This window comes from Amyelois transitella, chromosome 11, assembly GCF_032362555.1.
Source record: "Amyelois transitella isolate CPQ chromosome 11, ilAmyTran1.1, whole genome shotgun sequence".
NCBI classification, from domain to species: Eukaryota; Metazoa; Arthropoda; class Insecta; order Lepidoptera; family Pyralidae; genus Amyelois; species Amyelois transitella.
The window spans coordinates 1459572-1475463 of NC_083514.1; the positions used below are offsets into that span (position 1 = coordinate 1459572).

General features: G+C 36.6%; 1 protein-coding gene across 1 annotated transcript in view; it reads right to left on the reverse strand.

Moving 5' to 3' along the window:
• The window catches only part of LOC106133412 (1-phosphatidylinositol 3-phosphate 5-kinase), a 48782-nt gene that overhangs the window by 2479 nt on the left and 30411 nt on the right, over positions 1-15892 (reverse strand). The window contains exons 28-31 of the mRNA XM_060946498.1: positions 4895-5057; positions 4425-4532; positions 1632-1751; positions 846-1025 (exon numbers count right to left, since the gene is read on the reverse strand). Coding sequence (XP_060802481.1) covers positions 846-1025; positions 1632-1751; positions 4425-4532; positions 4895-5057 — 571 coding nt within the window. The remainder of the gene's footprint in view (positions 1-845; positions 1026-1631; positions 1752-4424; positions 4533-4894; positions 5058-15892) is intronic.

Here is a 15892-nt window from a genome sequence, read left to right on the forward strand (position 1 = left end):
GGAATCTCTTGGCATTGCAAGAGCAGGAGTAGGTACCAGATTTTTTTCCATCACTAGCTTAATTGCCACTAGATGGCGCATATCGATGCGACATTTCTAAAACGCGCTATTGAAATTTCCCAACCATCTTTACAAGTTCCTTATCACTTACAATTGAGTAGATTTTCGTCCATTAGCACCGATAGAGGCTGTGTGTCAGTAGTGAGGCGATGTCTGGATGATCCCTTGAAGTGGAATCTCTTGGCATTGCAATAGCAGGAGTAGGTACCAGATATTTTCCATCACTAGCTTAATTGCCACTAGATGGCGCATATCAATGTGGACATTTCTAAAACGCGCTATTGAAATTTCCCATCCATCTTTACAAGTTCCTTATCACTTACAATTTAGTAGATTTTCGTCCATGAGCACTGATAGAGGCTGTGTGTCAGTAGTGAGGCGATGTCTTGATGATCCCTTGAAGTGGAATCTCTTGGCATTGCGATAGCAGGAGTAGGTACCAGATTTTTTCCATCACTAGCTTAATTGCCACTAGATGGCGCATGTCAAAGGGACATTTCTAAAACGCGCTATTGAAATTTCCCAACCATCTTTACAAGTTCCTAATCACTTACAATTGAGTAGATTTTCGTCCATTAGCACCGATAGAGGCTGTGTGTCAGTAGTGAGGCGATGTCTTGATGATCCCTTGAAGTGGAATCTCTTGGCATTGCGATAGCAGGAGTAGGTACCAGATTTTTTCCATCACTAGCTTAATTGCCACTAGATGGCGCATGTCAAAGGGACATTTCTAAAACGCGCTATTGAAATTTCCGATGCATCTTTATAAATTACTAATCACTTACAATTGAGTAGATTCTCGTCCATTAGCACCGATAGAGGCTGTGTGTCAGTAGTGAGGCGATGTCTGGACGATCCCTTGAGGTCGAATCTCTTGGCGTTGGGCGAGCAGGAGTACCAGATGTTCTCCATCACCAGCACACCATTACCTGCTCCGCCGACGCTGTATACCCCGAGAATGCGTGCTGAAATATAATTAACGTATAAATTTTGGAATATCTATAATCTATAATAATATTATAAAGCTGAAGAGTTTGTTAGTTTGAACGCACTAATCTTAGGAACATCTGGTTCGAATAGAAAAATTCTTTTTGTGTTGAATAGACCATTTATCGAGGAAGGCTTTAGGCTATAGCATTACGCTTAAACTATTAGGAGCGAAGAAATAATGGAATATTTGAAAACAACGGGGAAAATTATTCACCTTTAAGGGCTTCAGTGACGCCCGAAATAACGATTCCACGCGGACGAAGTCGCGGGCACAGCTAATATTAACATACATATAAATGTATTACGTTAACATCCTTTGTGGGATAGAGGGAGCCAACTGTTTTAAAAAGTACTCTACATATAATAATCAAGTCTATATCCCTTTCGGGGTAGACAGAGCCAAATGTTGAAAGACTGATAAGCCACGTTCAGCTGTTTGGCTTAATGATAGAATTGAGATTTAAATAGTCACATGGTTCTAACTAACCCATCGCCTAAATGAAGAATTAAAGTTTGCCTATCCCTTTGTCGCCTATTACGATATCCATGAGAAAGAATAGAATAGAATAGCTATACCTTACCTAACAAGCTGGGCAGTTTGTTCTGATGACAATTGATGACGTAGTTGAAATAGTGAGGCGCAAACTCCAAAAATTGTTGCCACTCCGCTTTCGTCATCTCTTTCAGCACGTACCTGTCGTCTGCGCGATGGAAAGAGATAGAATGATTAAACGAAAGTAAAATTGTCATATCTATCTACATTTTTGGAGTACCGTACCGTGCGTAAAAGGTAAAAAAAGGTACCTTAAGACTGTGGCGACATCTCTATGCCACAAGTCACAAAAAAAAAGGAAACAAAATCACGCGACGCCAACAGTCTCAAAAACAGCGAAAAGTCTAAATCGCGCAAGCAAAGGTCGCGCGGTTCCCCAGTAGTCACACCAGCCGGGCGGAAGATCTTGAGGATGCATTACAATAATTTTTAACTTTCCTGTAGTGGCTGGAAGAATTTTTTCTAGAAATAAGTAGTGCCCTCGTACTGAATTTCTCTTTATACATACATACAATACAATCACGTCTACATACCTTCCGGGGTAGACAGAGCCAACAGTCTTCAAAAGACTGACAGGCCACGTTCAGTCATATCAGCTTAATGACAGAATTGAGATTAATATATTGACAGGTTGCTAGCCCATCGCCCAAAAAAGAAACCAAAGTTCATAAGCCTTTCCCTTAGTCGCCTTTTACGACATCCACGAGATCGAGATAGAGTGGTCCTGTTCTTTTTTTTTATTGGTGCCGAGAACCACACGGCTTTCTCTTCATTTTAAGTTTTATTCTTATTTTCCTGGATATACATATATCTATACTAATATTATAAAGCTGAAGAGTTTGTTTGTTGGTTTGAACGCGCTACTCTCAGGAGTTACTTAGGTTCGAATTTAAAAATTATTTTTGTGTTGAAAAGACCATTTATCGAGGAAGGCCTTAGACCATATAACATTACGCTGCAACTATTACTAAATAATGGAGAATGTGGAAAAAATCAAATCCTTTTAGGGCTTCAATGATGCCCAAAATAACCATTTCACGCGGACGTAGTTGCGGGAATAGCTAAATAGTATATATGTGGGAGTACTCAGTTAGATTTAGCAAAACAAATATTTTCCTTCAGTTCCTTTAATAGGTTTTTTCAAGTTCAAACTTCAATGTCTAATTTTCACTCTTTGACATTTTACGTCATTATTTCTCTTCTAAAATAAAAGTTGCCAGTGATAACAATAATTAACGAAACAACTTAAATAAAAAACGTTCACAACCCACATAGGTATACATTCAGTCAGAAAAGTATCGGGAATGGATTATTTATTTATGGTTCCAAATTCAAATTTTTGTTTTTTTTTGTTGTTGTGAGATTGGCACAACTGTTTTCCATTTTGGCGCGGAGTTTGAGTTGCATCTGTTGTTTACATTAAATACAGTGCTATTTTTAGTTATATCATATCTAGTGTGTATTGCTAATTTCATAATGGATAAAAACATCGAACAAAGAGTTTGTCTTAAATTTTGCATTGCCAATGGAATATCGTGTTCGGAGTCACTGAAAATGTTACAGAAGGCTTACGGTGAATCGACTTTATCAAAAACTCGTGCTTATGAGTGGTACAAAGCGTTCAAAAGCGGTCGAGATGTGATGGAAGATTTGCCTCGCTCTGGTAGGCCATCAACGTCTGCAACTGAAGTTAACATCGCAAAAGTGAAGGAAATAGTGACTGAAAATCCTCATTCAACTTTGAGAGAGATAGCCACCGAACTTTCTGTATCTCACGAGTCGATCCGTACCATTTTAACTAATAATTTGGGTATGAAACATGTTGCCGCTCGGCTAGTCCCAAAAGACCTGAAGTTTTTTCAAAAACTCAATCGCATGAGAGTCGCTGAGGACATGCTAGAACGAGTCAATTCCGACCCAACATTCATGAAACGCATTGTTACTGGTGACGAGACGTGGGTTTACGAGTTTGACATGCAAACTAGTCAACAAGCTTCGGAGTGGCGCCTTCCAACTGAACCGAAACCGAAAAAACCACGCCAAAGTCGTTCAAAAGTCAAAGTCATGTTGACTGTTTTCTTTGACTATCGCGGTGTTGTGCACTCGGAATTCTTGCCGGAAGGTCAAACGGTAAATAAGGAATATTATTTGAGTGTTATGCGGCGTTTAAGAGAGCAAATCCGACGAAAAAGGCCAGATTTGTGGAAAGAAAATTCTTGGATTTTGCACCATGATAATGCACCTTCGCACAAGGCCATCATTGTGAACGAATTTTTAACCAAACACTCAACAAATACCATCGAGCAACCACCATATTCACCAGATATGGCTCCAGCCGACTTTTTTCTTTTTCCTAAACTCAAATTACCACTTCGTGGCACCCGTTTTCAATCGGTAGAAGACATAAAAGAGAATTCGCGGCGAGAACTGACCTCAATTCCGGAAACAGCGTTTAAAAAATGTTTTGATGATTGGATTATTCGTTGGCGTAAGTGTATCGTTTCTAAAGGAGCATATTTTGAAGGTGATAAAATAAATTTGGATGAATAACAAACAGTTTGTGTATTATTGATCTTTTCCTGCTACTTTCTTGACAGAGTAGTATATCTTATATATAAAATTCTCGTGTCACAATGTTTGTCTCCGTACTCCTCCGAAACGGCTTTACCGATTTTAACCAAATTTTGCATGCATATTCAGTAGGTCTGAGAATCGGCTAAAGGGATGTCCACACTTAACATTTTTATTTTATTTTATTATTTATATGGCAAAACAAAGTTTGCTGCAGCTAGTAGGTATATATAAAAAAATAATGACATACCCTGAGTCTTGCAGAACGTAGAGCCGGACTTCCCGCCGCGCGCGGCCCACGGCACGCAGCGCGACAGGGAGCGCACGAAGCCCTCCTCTATGTCGCACACGCGGCCCGCTGTACGCAAACAAATACTTCGTTCATTCATTCGTTCATTCTTATAATCACGTATATATCTTTAATATCTAATGGTGCCGTGTGGTTCCCGGCACACCATTAGAAAAAAGAATGGAACCACTCCAACTCTTTCTCATGGATGTCGTAAAAGCCGACTAAAGGATAGGCTTGGGATTCTTCTGTTAGGCGACAGGCTAGCAACCTGTCACTAGTTGAATCTCAATTCTATCATTAAGCCAAACAGCTGAACGTCAGTCAGTCAATATCAGTCTTTCAAGACTGCTGGTTCTGACTACCCCGCAAGGGATATAGACGTGATTATATGAATGAATTATGTTGGGGTCACGGCACCAAATACTAACTTTCCGTTTTGCCGTCTTCACAGCCACACTTGTCCCCGGCGGCGCGCTCGCCGGTGTTGGCGAACTCGTCCGCGATGTGCGGGTTCGAATTCAGCGGCGCTATCAGCATGTGCCTGAGTTTCTGGAACTGTTGGGGGTAGTAAACGCGGCAGAGGAGGCCGTCCTGGAATTAAAAATAACTATGTTGAATGAACGAACGAATGAATGAATGAAATTATGAGCCAAAAAATACAAGTTGGTTACTGGTAATTTTCTTGGTTATAGTAAATTGTGAGGTTAGACTAAGTACCTATTTAATCTTCTATTATGTTAATCTTTGTACCACCTATATAATTGTGTTATTCCTTCAAATATAGTAGTATTATTCGAGCATTCACTCGTTTCATTTACCTGACTACGTCACACCCTTATATGGCGACCCTGCCTATGGAATCTTCCACCGCGCCGCGAATTTGAGACGTTACTCGTGTAATCGTTAATAAGGACAATGGAAAAGTACCAGTTCTATCTTTGTTTCGGACTAAACGCTAGTGTACACGTGAATAAAAAATTTCACAAAAATAATGGGCTCCCCACAGTCTAAAGAAGAAACCCTGGTCATCCAGAATGCTGCGGCTGGCGATAATAAAGCAACTACAGAACAAATTCGTTTTCATATGAGCACCACAAATATTATCCTGTGTGTTATCCTGTTAATTATACTGTGTGGCGTGCTGTTCTTCATATATCGACTATATAGAAAATGCCATAGAAAATGGATTGTTAAGGAGATAAATCGGGCGACTATAAGAAGATCACTTTTCCGGCGACAGTTGGAAGACCTTAACCCACCCCAAAAAATCTATTCAAAAGAAATGGTGTAAAAAATAAATAAAAATAAAAGTGCATAAATATATTTCAAAAGTGAAAATTTATTATATAAAAATAAATATTAAAAAAAAAAAAAAGTGAAAATAATAAAATACAATAATCTACTTAAAAAAAAAAAAAAAAAAGTATCTTAAATATATAATCAAATATCCTAATAATAATTTTATGTACGAGATATAGGTCACCGGTAAGGAATGCAGCGACTTTCCATATACGGACGGACGGATGATGCACTGTGACTGAACTTTGGACTTGATAGTGTTAATTGTAATCGCGATTATATTTTAAAGTCTATTTTTATTTATTTTTTAATGTGTTATGTTCTTTATGTGCACAGGTACAAGAATATTTTACTCTACGTTATGGTGGTAAGTGACTAATGGAAACTATTATATCATTGTATGAGGAATTAAAGAAAATTAGAGTATATTTAATTAAATTAGGAGCCAGTCGAAGAACGGAAAAAGTGTTAGTAAACAAATTAAATGAGATTAATGCAATCTATGAGAAATATGAGACGTGGCTGATAGGTTTTGAAGAAAAACTTAAGAGAAAATATTATAGTTCGGATGATATTATATTAATCAAAAATTATTGTAGTCGATTTTTAGAGTTACATGAAAATATTTTAGTGTTGTGTAATAGTGATAAGCCGAAGTCATCGTTCAACATGAATTCTTTTGATTTAAAAACGGCGTTAAATCTTTTACCTATTATGACAAATGAGGAGTCGAATACAAAACAGTTGATTGATAACATTGAATATTATAATACTTTATTGAAAGAAGATACATGTAAACAAAATTTAATTAATTTCGTATTAAAAAGTAGGTGAACGCGCCGCTTTATTTTACTGTTCCTATCCCTTTTCATTCCGCACAATACGATAGTGACAGCATATGTGGTTTCTTCGGAGCTCGACAACACTCGACGGCTTACGAATGGAGCCATAGAACATTTCAATTCAAATTTGAAAACTAGTGATTGAAGAAAAAAATATGGCCGCAAATTGACCGCTCCGCTCATATAATAAAAATAGAAAAAGTGCGCATCTTTGAAACAAGAAGAACCCTGGCCAGGGCCCAAGAAGCCAATATACGAGAAATTAAGGTACGTGTTGTGCACTCCCGCTTCCCGCTTCTTCCTTTCACAATATTCTCTTTACCAAAAATCCAGCGACCTACATAATTGTTTTTCCGCTATCCCATTTTGTGGTCCATTACGAGCCGCATAAAACCCGCTTCAAACCCGCTTCATGCGTATTGTTATTGACGAGATTTGTTTAAAACCGCGATTTGTAAGTAATCATAACCGCATTGCGCCGACATTCGGCCGGCTTCTGTGTAGAATCTACCTATACAATTAAATAAAAACGTCCGCTCACAGTACTCTCACACCGCTCACCGCTTATTTTGAATAAGATTTTGGTATAAGTGTTTTATTTCATAAAATATCTATCCGCCATCTTTTACCATGGAATCTAAGCTCAAGTTGTTACAAGAGAAAAATAAGGTTCGCTTTGAACGTCTTTCTAAATTATACGAGGTAGGCAAAAATTTGTCTCCATCTACTACCGAATTGCGCTCGATTGAGACTTTTATGTCCGATAGTCAAACTGTAGACATATTGCGTAATGATTTCATGCAAACTTTGGATGAAATTAACCTATTACACATGGAATTAGATCCCAAATTCCAACCAAGTTATAAGTCACTTTCATCATTTGAAGATATTTATGCTCGTGTTGTAAGGTTCCGTGTAAATCTAAAAGGTAAATCCGTTTCTTCGAGTGCAGTTCCGCAAACAACGAATAAGGCTCCCTTCAAACTAGCTCCGCTTAATATTCCTAGCTTTGACGGAAAAATTGAAAATTGGCCCGTTTTCTATGAATCTTTTAAAACTAATATACATTGTAATCCAGATTTAACAGATTCTCATAGAATTCAATATTTAGTTGGAAGGCTCACCGGAAATGCATTAAAAATTATAGCAGGCGTGATTCCTTCTGGCGAAAACTATAAGTCCATTTGGGACAGTTTAACAAAGAAATATCAGGATAAGAGAGCCCTAGGTTCGTATTATGTTTCTACGTTGCTTAATATTAAAGCCGCTTCAAATAACTCGGTCGCATTAAATAATTTCATAGATACATTTGACGCTGCCGCCGCTGCACTAAATCAATTAAAAATTGAAGATACTTATGATTTTATTTTATTTAATTTAGCATTCCGCAAATTAGATTCAAGTACCGCTCAGGCGTTTGAAATGACTGCTAGAGATAAAATGATTCCGAGTTATTCAGATTTAGTTGAATTCATTAAAAGTCAAGTAAAAATATTAGATCGTACTACTAATAATAATTCATTCAACCGCATTAATCAAAATAACAATGCTATTATTAATAATTCAAACCGCTCCCGCCATACAGTCCATTCGTTCGTAACCCGCAATAATAATAATATCGACAACCGCTCTGTATGTTCGATGTGTAATACGTCTGAACACTTTCAGCTTTATACTTGCCCCGCATTTAAATCTTTGTCACCGAAAAATCGCCTTGAATTTATTAAATCGAAAGTAGGGTGTGTAAACTGCCTTAGCTTGACACATTCCGTGTCAAAATGTAATTCGAAGTATAAATGTAGACAATGTGGAAAAAGTCATCATTCTTTGTTACATTTAGATTCATTCTCAAATAAAAACTCACCTTCTGCGTCATTTAGAGATTCGTTCACTAGAACAACCATACAAGACAGCGCTGCTTCGGCTACAACTGGTACAGAGAATTGCGCCACCACCTCCGCGGCATCGATGCCCGTTATTAGCAAAGATCGCGAGCACGTATCGCTTTGCGCTCGCTCACCTGACCTAACGAATGTTCTTCCCTGTACCACGTTAACTTGTCATAACCGTACTGAAGTGCTTCTTTCTACCGCCAGTATTTACGCGTATAATAATGATAAGAATATAAAAGAAACTGTTCGATGTCTTATTGATAATGCTTCACAGAACAATTTAATTACTTTAAACTGTTGCAAAAAACTTAATTTGAAAATTATTCCGCTGTCAAATTCGACTTTAAAGGGTGTTGGTTTGACTTCCCGGCCTGTTATAGGGTATGCTAATTTTACGATTTCTGCAAAAAATAATAAACATACTTTTAACTTAACCGCATTAGTCATAGATTGTATTACCGATCGTCTTCCTATAGATTATATTGACACATCTATTGTTAGGCATCTGGTAAACATACCGCTTGCAGATCCATTCTGGCATATTCCTGGAGAAATCGAAATTGTCCTAGGAGCAAAGTTATTCCCATTCTTACTTCTTAGTGGAAAAGTCATTGCACCGCCAGCTCCGCCCGCTATTGAAACTGTTTTCGGATTTGTTTTCATGGGTGACGCCGCTGCTAATACCGCTTCGTCAGTCATTGGCGATATAACCGCAATTCCATCTTCATCTTCCGCTTCATTTCTTACTTCTTTTGAAAAAGGTATAGATGCCTCTCTTTCTAAATTCTGGGAATTAGAGGAAGTTCCTGTGAATAAATTTCTTAGTCGTACTGATGAAGAATGTGAACAAATTTACGCTTCTACAGTCTCTCGCGACTCGTCTGGTCGCTATTGCACCGTGTTACCATTTGCTAAGGATCCCAGTAGCTTAGGGAACTCGTACACTGTTGCTCATCGCCGTTTGTTGGCACTGGAACGCAGACTTAGCGACACAGATTTACGTGTGAGCTATAACGCCGCTATCATGGATTACATAAATAACAAATACTTAGATCCAGTGTTACCATCGGACGAGTCTGATGGAGGTTATATAATTCCTCAACACCCAGTTGTCAGATTGGACAAACAGACTACTAAAGTCAGGGTTGTTTTGGACGCGAGTGCTCAATGTCATAATGGTGTATCTCTCAATGATATTTTACACACTGGACCTAATCTTCTTGCTAATTTAAAAATTCCGCGCCATCTGGCTGTAGCTCAGGATTCTAGGGTTAATATAGTTGCTTTCGCTGACGCTAGTATGAAAGCGTATGGCTGTGTTGTTTTCTTACATGTTACCGATCCTACTGGTAACATATGTGTCCGCTTGGTGTGTGCAAAGTCAAAGGTTGCGCCAGTCAAAGTAATTTCACTTGCCCGCTTGGAGCTCTGTGCTGCCGTCATAATGTCTAAGTTAACCAAATTGGTCTACGATACTTATTCAGCGCGCACGCCTATAGATAATGTTTATGCTTTTTCAGACTCAAAAATAGCTCTTTCGTGGATTCATTCATCTCCACATCGGTGGAATATTTTTGTCAGCAATCGTGTTGCCAAATGTCACGAGAATCTAGAGCCTAAAAACTTCTACCACGTCGCCGGAGTTCAGAATCCCGCAGACTGTCTGTCGAGAGGTTTATTACCTGAACAATTACTTACGCACAAGTTATGGTGGAACGGTCCTGAATGGTTAATTACGCCTGTACCTCAGTGGCCAATAGATTCTTTTCAGCCTGAAAAATGTGAAGACTTGCCAGAATTTAACAGTAAAACGCTTGTCGCAACCGCTTCTCGTGGTATAGAATTGTCTCCTCTTTGTTCTTTATCGTGCAAAGTTTCTTCATGGAATAAACTGTTAAGAATAATTGTATATGTTTTACGCTTTGTAAGATTATTGCCCCGCTCTAAAAGGTTAGAGACCTCTCATATAATTACCGCTGAAAACTATTTGCTTCGATCAGTTCAAAACGCTCATTTTACACATGTCATAAAAGATTTGAAAAAGGGTAATATACCTTCTGCCCCGCTTAATAAATTAGACTTATTTATATCGGAAGATAAATTAATCAGAATAGGAGGTCGATTAGCTAATTCAAACTTACCGTTTGAAGCGAAACATCCTATTTTACTTCCTAAACATGATAATGTTACTTACTTGATCATAGACTATTTTCACCGCGTACATTGTCATACTGGTGCCGCTCTTCTTAGCTCTTTGATTCGCCAAAAATATTGGATAATATCATCTCGATCTGTTATACGGCAACGAGTACATAATTGTAATTTTTGTTTTAAAAATTCTCCTTCGCATCCAACTCCTAAGATGGCGAATTTACCCGCATTTCGTGTTCAAGAGACAAAAGCTTTCGTTCATACTGGCGTGGATTACGCTGGGCCTATTAACATCACTATTTGTAGACGTCGTGGTCAGCGAAGTCAAAAGGCATACATTTGCCTATTTATTTGTTTAGTGACGAAAGCAGTTCATATTGAACTTGCCTCAGATTTATCTTCTATTACATTTCTTTCTGCGTTTAAGAGATTTATATCCCGTAGGGGTCCAGTTTCTCATCTATATTCCGATAATGGAACTAATTTCGTTGGCGCTAAGTCTCATTTGAATGAGCTTTATAATTTTTTACTTTCTTCAGATTATAATGATTTACTCTCAAGCGAGCTTGTAAATCGCCGCATAGAATGGCATATGTCTCCTCCCCGCGCTCCGCATTTTGGAGGAATTTGGGAGTCAAATATAAAAAGTCTGAAGACTCATTTGTACCGCATTATTGGCAATCAACTACTTACATATGAAGAGCTTTTAACAGTATTAACACAGATTGAAACAATAATGAATTCACGACCACTCTGCGTACTACAGGAAGAACCGCATCTTGAGCCTTTAACTCCCGCGCACTTTATTATGGCTTCTCCACTACAGTACTTGCCACTCGCACCTGTATCTTCTACGCCGCTAGTTACACGTAAATCGCTTCTCGATCAAATGATTCGCTCATATTGGAAAAGATGGCATTTAGAGTACTTGAATAATTTACAGGTTCGTCAGAAATGGTTGAAAGATGTAACGAACGTCAAAATTGGTACTGTAGTGTTGATACATGAAGATAATGTTCCCCCATTACGATGGCCAATGGGAATCATTGAAAAGACTTATCCAGGTGCAGACGGTACTGTGAGAGTAGCGTTAGTTAAAACTCAAAATGGTTTTCTTAAAAGACCAATCGTTAAATTAAGTCCATTGCCGTCGCAATAACAATACCGCATTTTCTTAATAATTTCTTATTTTATGAATGTTATTATATTATTTTTTCCGCTTTAGTTAATATTAAAATCCACTACTATTTACGCTACTCTATGAGTGATTTCCTTTTATTTTTCTTTTGAGAAAGCGATGTTTCTCAAGGCGCCGGAGGATGAACGCGCCGCTTTATTTTACTGTTCCTATCCCTTTTCATTCCGCACAATACGATAGTGACAGCATATGTGGTTTCTTCGGAGCTCGACAACACTCGACGGCTTACGAATGGAGCCATAGAACATTTCAATTCAAATTTGAAAACTAGTGATTGAAGAAAAAAATATGGCCGCAAATTGACCGCTCCGCTCATATAATAAAAATAGAAAAAGTGCGCATCTTTGAAACAAGAAGAACCCTGGCCAGGGCCCAAGAAGCCAATATACGAGAAATTAAGGTACGTGTTGTGCACTCCCGCTTCCCGCTTCTTCCTTTCACAATATTCTCTTTACCAAAAATCCAGCGACCTACATAATTGTTTTTCCGCTATCCCAGTAGGCTTTCTCCTGAAGCTAAGTTAAAATTAAAATCAAAATATGAATCAGTTAATGAGTTAATTATTGATATGAGAAATGTATTATTGTGTAAGAAAGCTGCAACGGCAATACAAAATAAATTACAAAAAATTAGACAAAATGACTTGTCAATTGCTGACTATGGTAAAGAAATAACGGAACTATTTGTTGATTTAACGATAACGCAAGCTGACGGGAATGATCAATGCTATAAAATATTAAAACCTATTAATGAAAAAATGGCTGTTAAGCAATTTGCTGACGGCTTGCGTAATCGTCGACTTAGTACGATTATTTCTGCCAGGAATTATAGTTCACTTAAAGATGCTGTACAGGCAGCCCAAGATGAAGAAGTATCAATTCCTTCAACATCTGGAGAAATCATGGGTATGTACAAGAAACCATACCATAATAAATATTTCAACAATGGTTCAAATTATTATAGAAGCTGGCGTGGAGGACGTTGCCGCTATCCTGTACATAGAGGAAGAGCTCGAGGACAGCAAGCAGCTCATCTAGCTTCTCGAGGACAAGGGTCACGAGGTCAGTACACGCGAGGAAGTAGCGGAGGTCCACAGCAGAGAGGTAAATTTTTTAATTCAACTAGAGGAAATCAAGGGATGCGTAATAATCGTAATATTCATTTAATGCATGATAATGATAATAATAATTTCGAAAAATTTGAAGAGTCAGAACTTTCTTTGAATCAGTTTTTTCGTGAGGAATAGTGAAAAATTTATTTTAGCCAGTGATAGTAATTGTTATATTTCTTTACTTTCATCATCATGTAATAATTATAACAAAAAATATTTTTTAGTAGATTCTGGAGCATCAATATCGGCATGTACGTATAAACATGCTATAGAATGTAACATTCCAATCCATAAGGAGAATGTAACAATCAACGGTTTAGGTGGAAGTGTACAAGCAATAGGATACTTATTTTTACCATTAACTTTTAATAATGAAACATTCAATCATAAGTTTTTTGTTTTTCAAAATTTACCAATTAAAGGAAGTGGAATTTTAGGCCGTGATTTTTTAAATAGATGCAAAGCTCAATTAGACTTCAGTAAAAATACTTTGACATTATTTATTAATTCGAAAATTACTTTACCTTTAATAAATACATGTAATGTTATTTTTGAGATCCCAGCTAGAAGCGAGTCAATACATTTTATACATACGGACATTAATGAAGATTGTGTCATATTATCTCAAGAAATAAAACATGGTATATTTTTAGCAAGTTCCATATGTTCACCAAAAGATGGATTGATTCCTGTTAGAATACTTAATGTTACTGAAAATGATGTTCAACTCACAGAAATAAATCCAAAAATTGATAAAGTTAGTAACTATAATATTTGTGAATTTGAAAAGTCAACGACCGATTCAAATAGAGTGAAAAAACTTTTCTCATTAATGAAATTGCAACATTTAAATATTGAGGAACAAAAAACTATTGAGAACATTTGCGCTAAATATTCAGATATATTTTACCTCCCTGGTGATAAATTAAGTACTACTGATGTATACACACATACTATTTCTGTCAAACCTAATACAAATCCAATCTTTTCAAAACAATATCGTTTGCCATACTCTCAAAAGGACGAAATTAAACGCCAAATTGATAAAATGTTAGAGGAAGGGATAATTGAACCTAGCAAGAGCGATTGGTCTAGTCCAATACTGTTAGTACCTAAAAAATCAGATTCAACAGGAGACAAAAAATGGAGGCTTGTCGTAGATTATAGGAAATTGAATAATCAGATTGAAGACGATAAATTCCCACTACCAGATATTACTGAAATTCTGGACTCGTTGTCAGGTAGCATTTATTTCACACATTTAGACTTGCATCAAGGATACTATAATGTTAATTTAGATGAAAACAGTAGAAAATTTACAGCTTTTCATTCAGGACAGTATCAGATGACACGTATGCCAATGGGACTTAAAACTAGCCCAAGTTCATTTTCCAGAATGATTACATTGGCAATGGCTGGTCTAAATTATGAAAAATGTCTAATTTATTTAGATGACTTAATTGTTTTTGGCCGTAATTTAACAATTCATAATAAAAATTTACAAGATGTTTTTGAAAGATTACGTCAGGTCAATTTAAAATTGAACCCAGTAAAATGCGATTTTCTTAAAAAAGAAATTTTGTATTTAGGTCATGTGATTTCTAATGAAGGTATAATGCCGGATCCTGCAAAAATATCTGCAGTACAAAATTATCCAGTTCCTACAAATTCAGACGAAGTAAAAAGATTTGTAGCTTTCACGAATTACTATAGAAAATTCATACCAAAATTTGCAGAAATCGCATATCCTTTAAATAAATTAACTAGAAAAGGCGTACCATTTGAATGGAATACCGAAAGTCAAAACTCTTTTGAAAAACTAAAAGAACTACTAATAAGCCCACCTGTGTTACAGTATCCCGATTTTTCGGAACAAAATAAATTTATAGTACAAACTGATGCTTCAAATAATGCTATAGGAGCAATTTTATCAAACAAAAATGGACGACCAATAGCTTATGCTAGTAGGAGCTTAAATAAAGGTGAAAAGAATTATCCAGTGATAGAAAAAGAATTGCTAGCAATAGTATGGGCTGTGAAGTATTTTCGTCCATATTTATATGGACGCCCATTTAAAATACTGACAGACCATAAACCACTAGTATACTTGTTCAATATGAGAGATCCTTCGAGTAGGCTCATGAAATTTAGAATCATATTAGAGGAATATAATTTTGAAGTAGAATATGTTAAAGGTTCTGAAAATGCAGCTGCAGATGCATTGTCTAGAATCACATTAAATGATTTAAAAGAAATGCACGAAAGTGTTATTAATGTTATGACAAGAGCGGGCGCAAGAAAATTAAATAAACTAGATTCATCGGTAGATATGGATGCTTTAGACTTGAGGCCTGATCAACCAAAGGTCGTAAGTACCCATATAAGACCGAAAGAATCAGTAGAATTAAAACTTATTGATATTAAGGGACTAAAACAATTTAAAAAAGAGGGAATTATCACAAAAGAAAATAAAATATTATGCTATATTGAAAGTAAAAGAACAATTTATGTGAAATTTCTAGATTCTCAATCACAAATGACGCGAGGCGAATTTGTGAGAGATTTAGATAATTTTTGTAATTTATTAAAGTTAGAAGAAATATACATATTAAAGAGTAAAGATAATGAAATTTTTATAGAAAAATTATTAGATAAAATAAAAAACGATAAGAATAGGTCCGGACCGCGTATATGTATTTTAAGTAATGTAAAAAGAATTGAGAATAAACATGATAGAAAAATAATTTTAAATGATTTTCATCTCTTGCCTAGCAGTGGCCATGCTGGTATGAGAAGAATGTCAAACAACATAAAGAAATATTATTTCTGGCCTGGTATTGATAAAGATGTTAGAGAATTTGTAAAACGTTGCGACAGTTGTCAACGTCAAAAACATTCAATACCAAAGAAAGAACCAATGGAAATTACTAGTA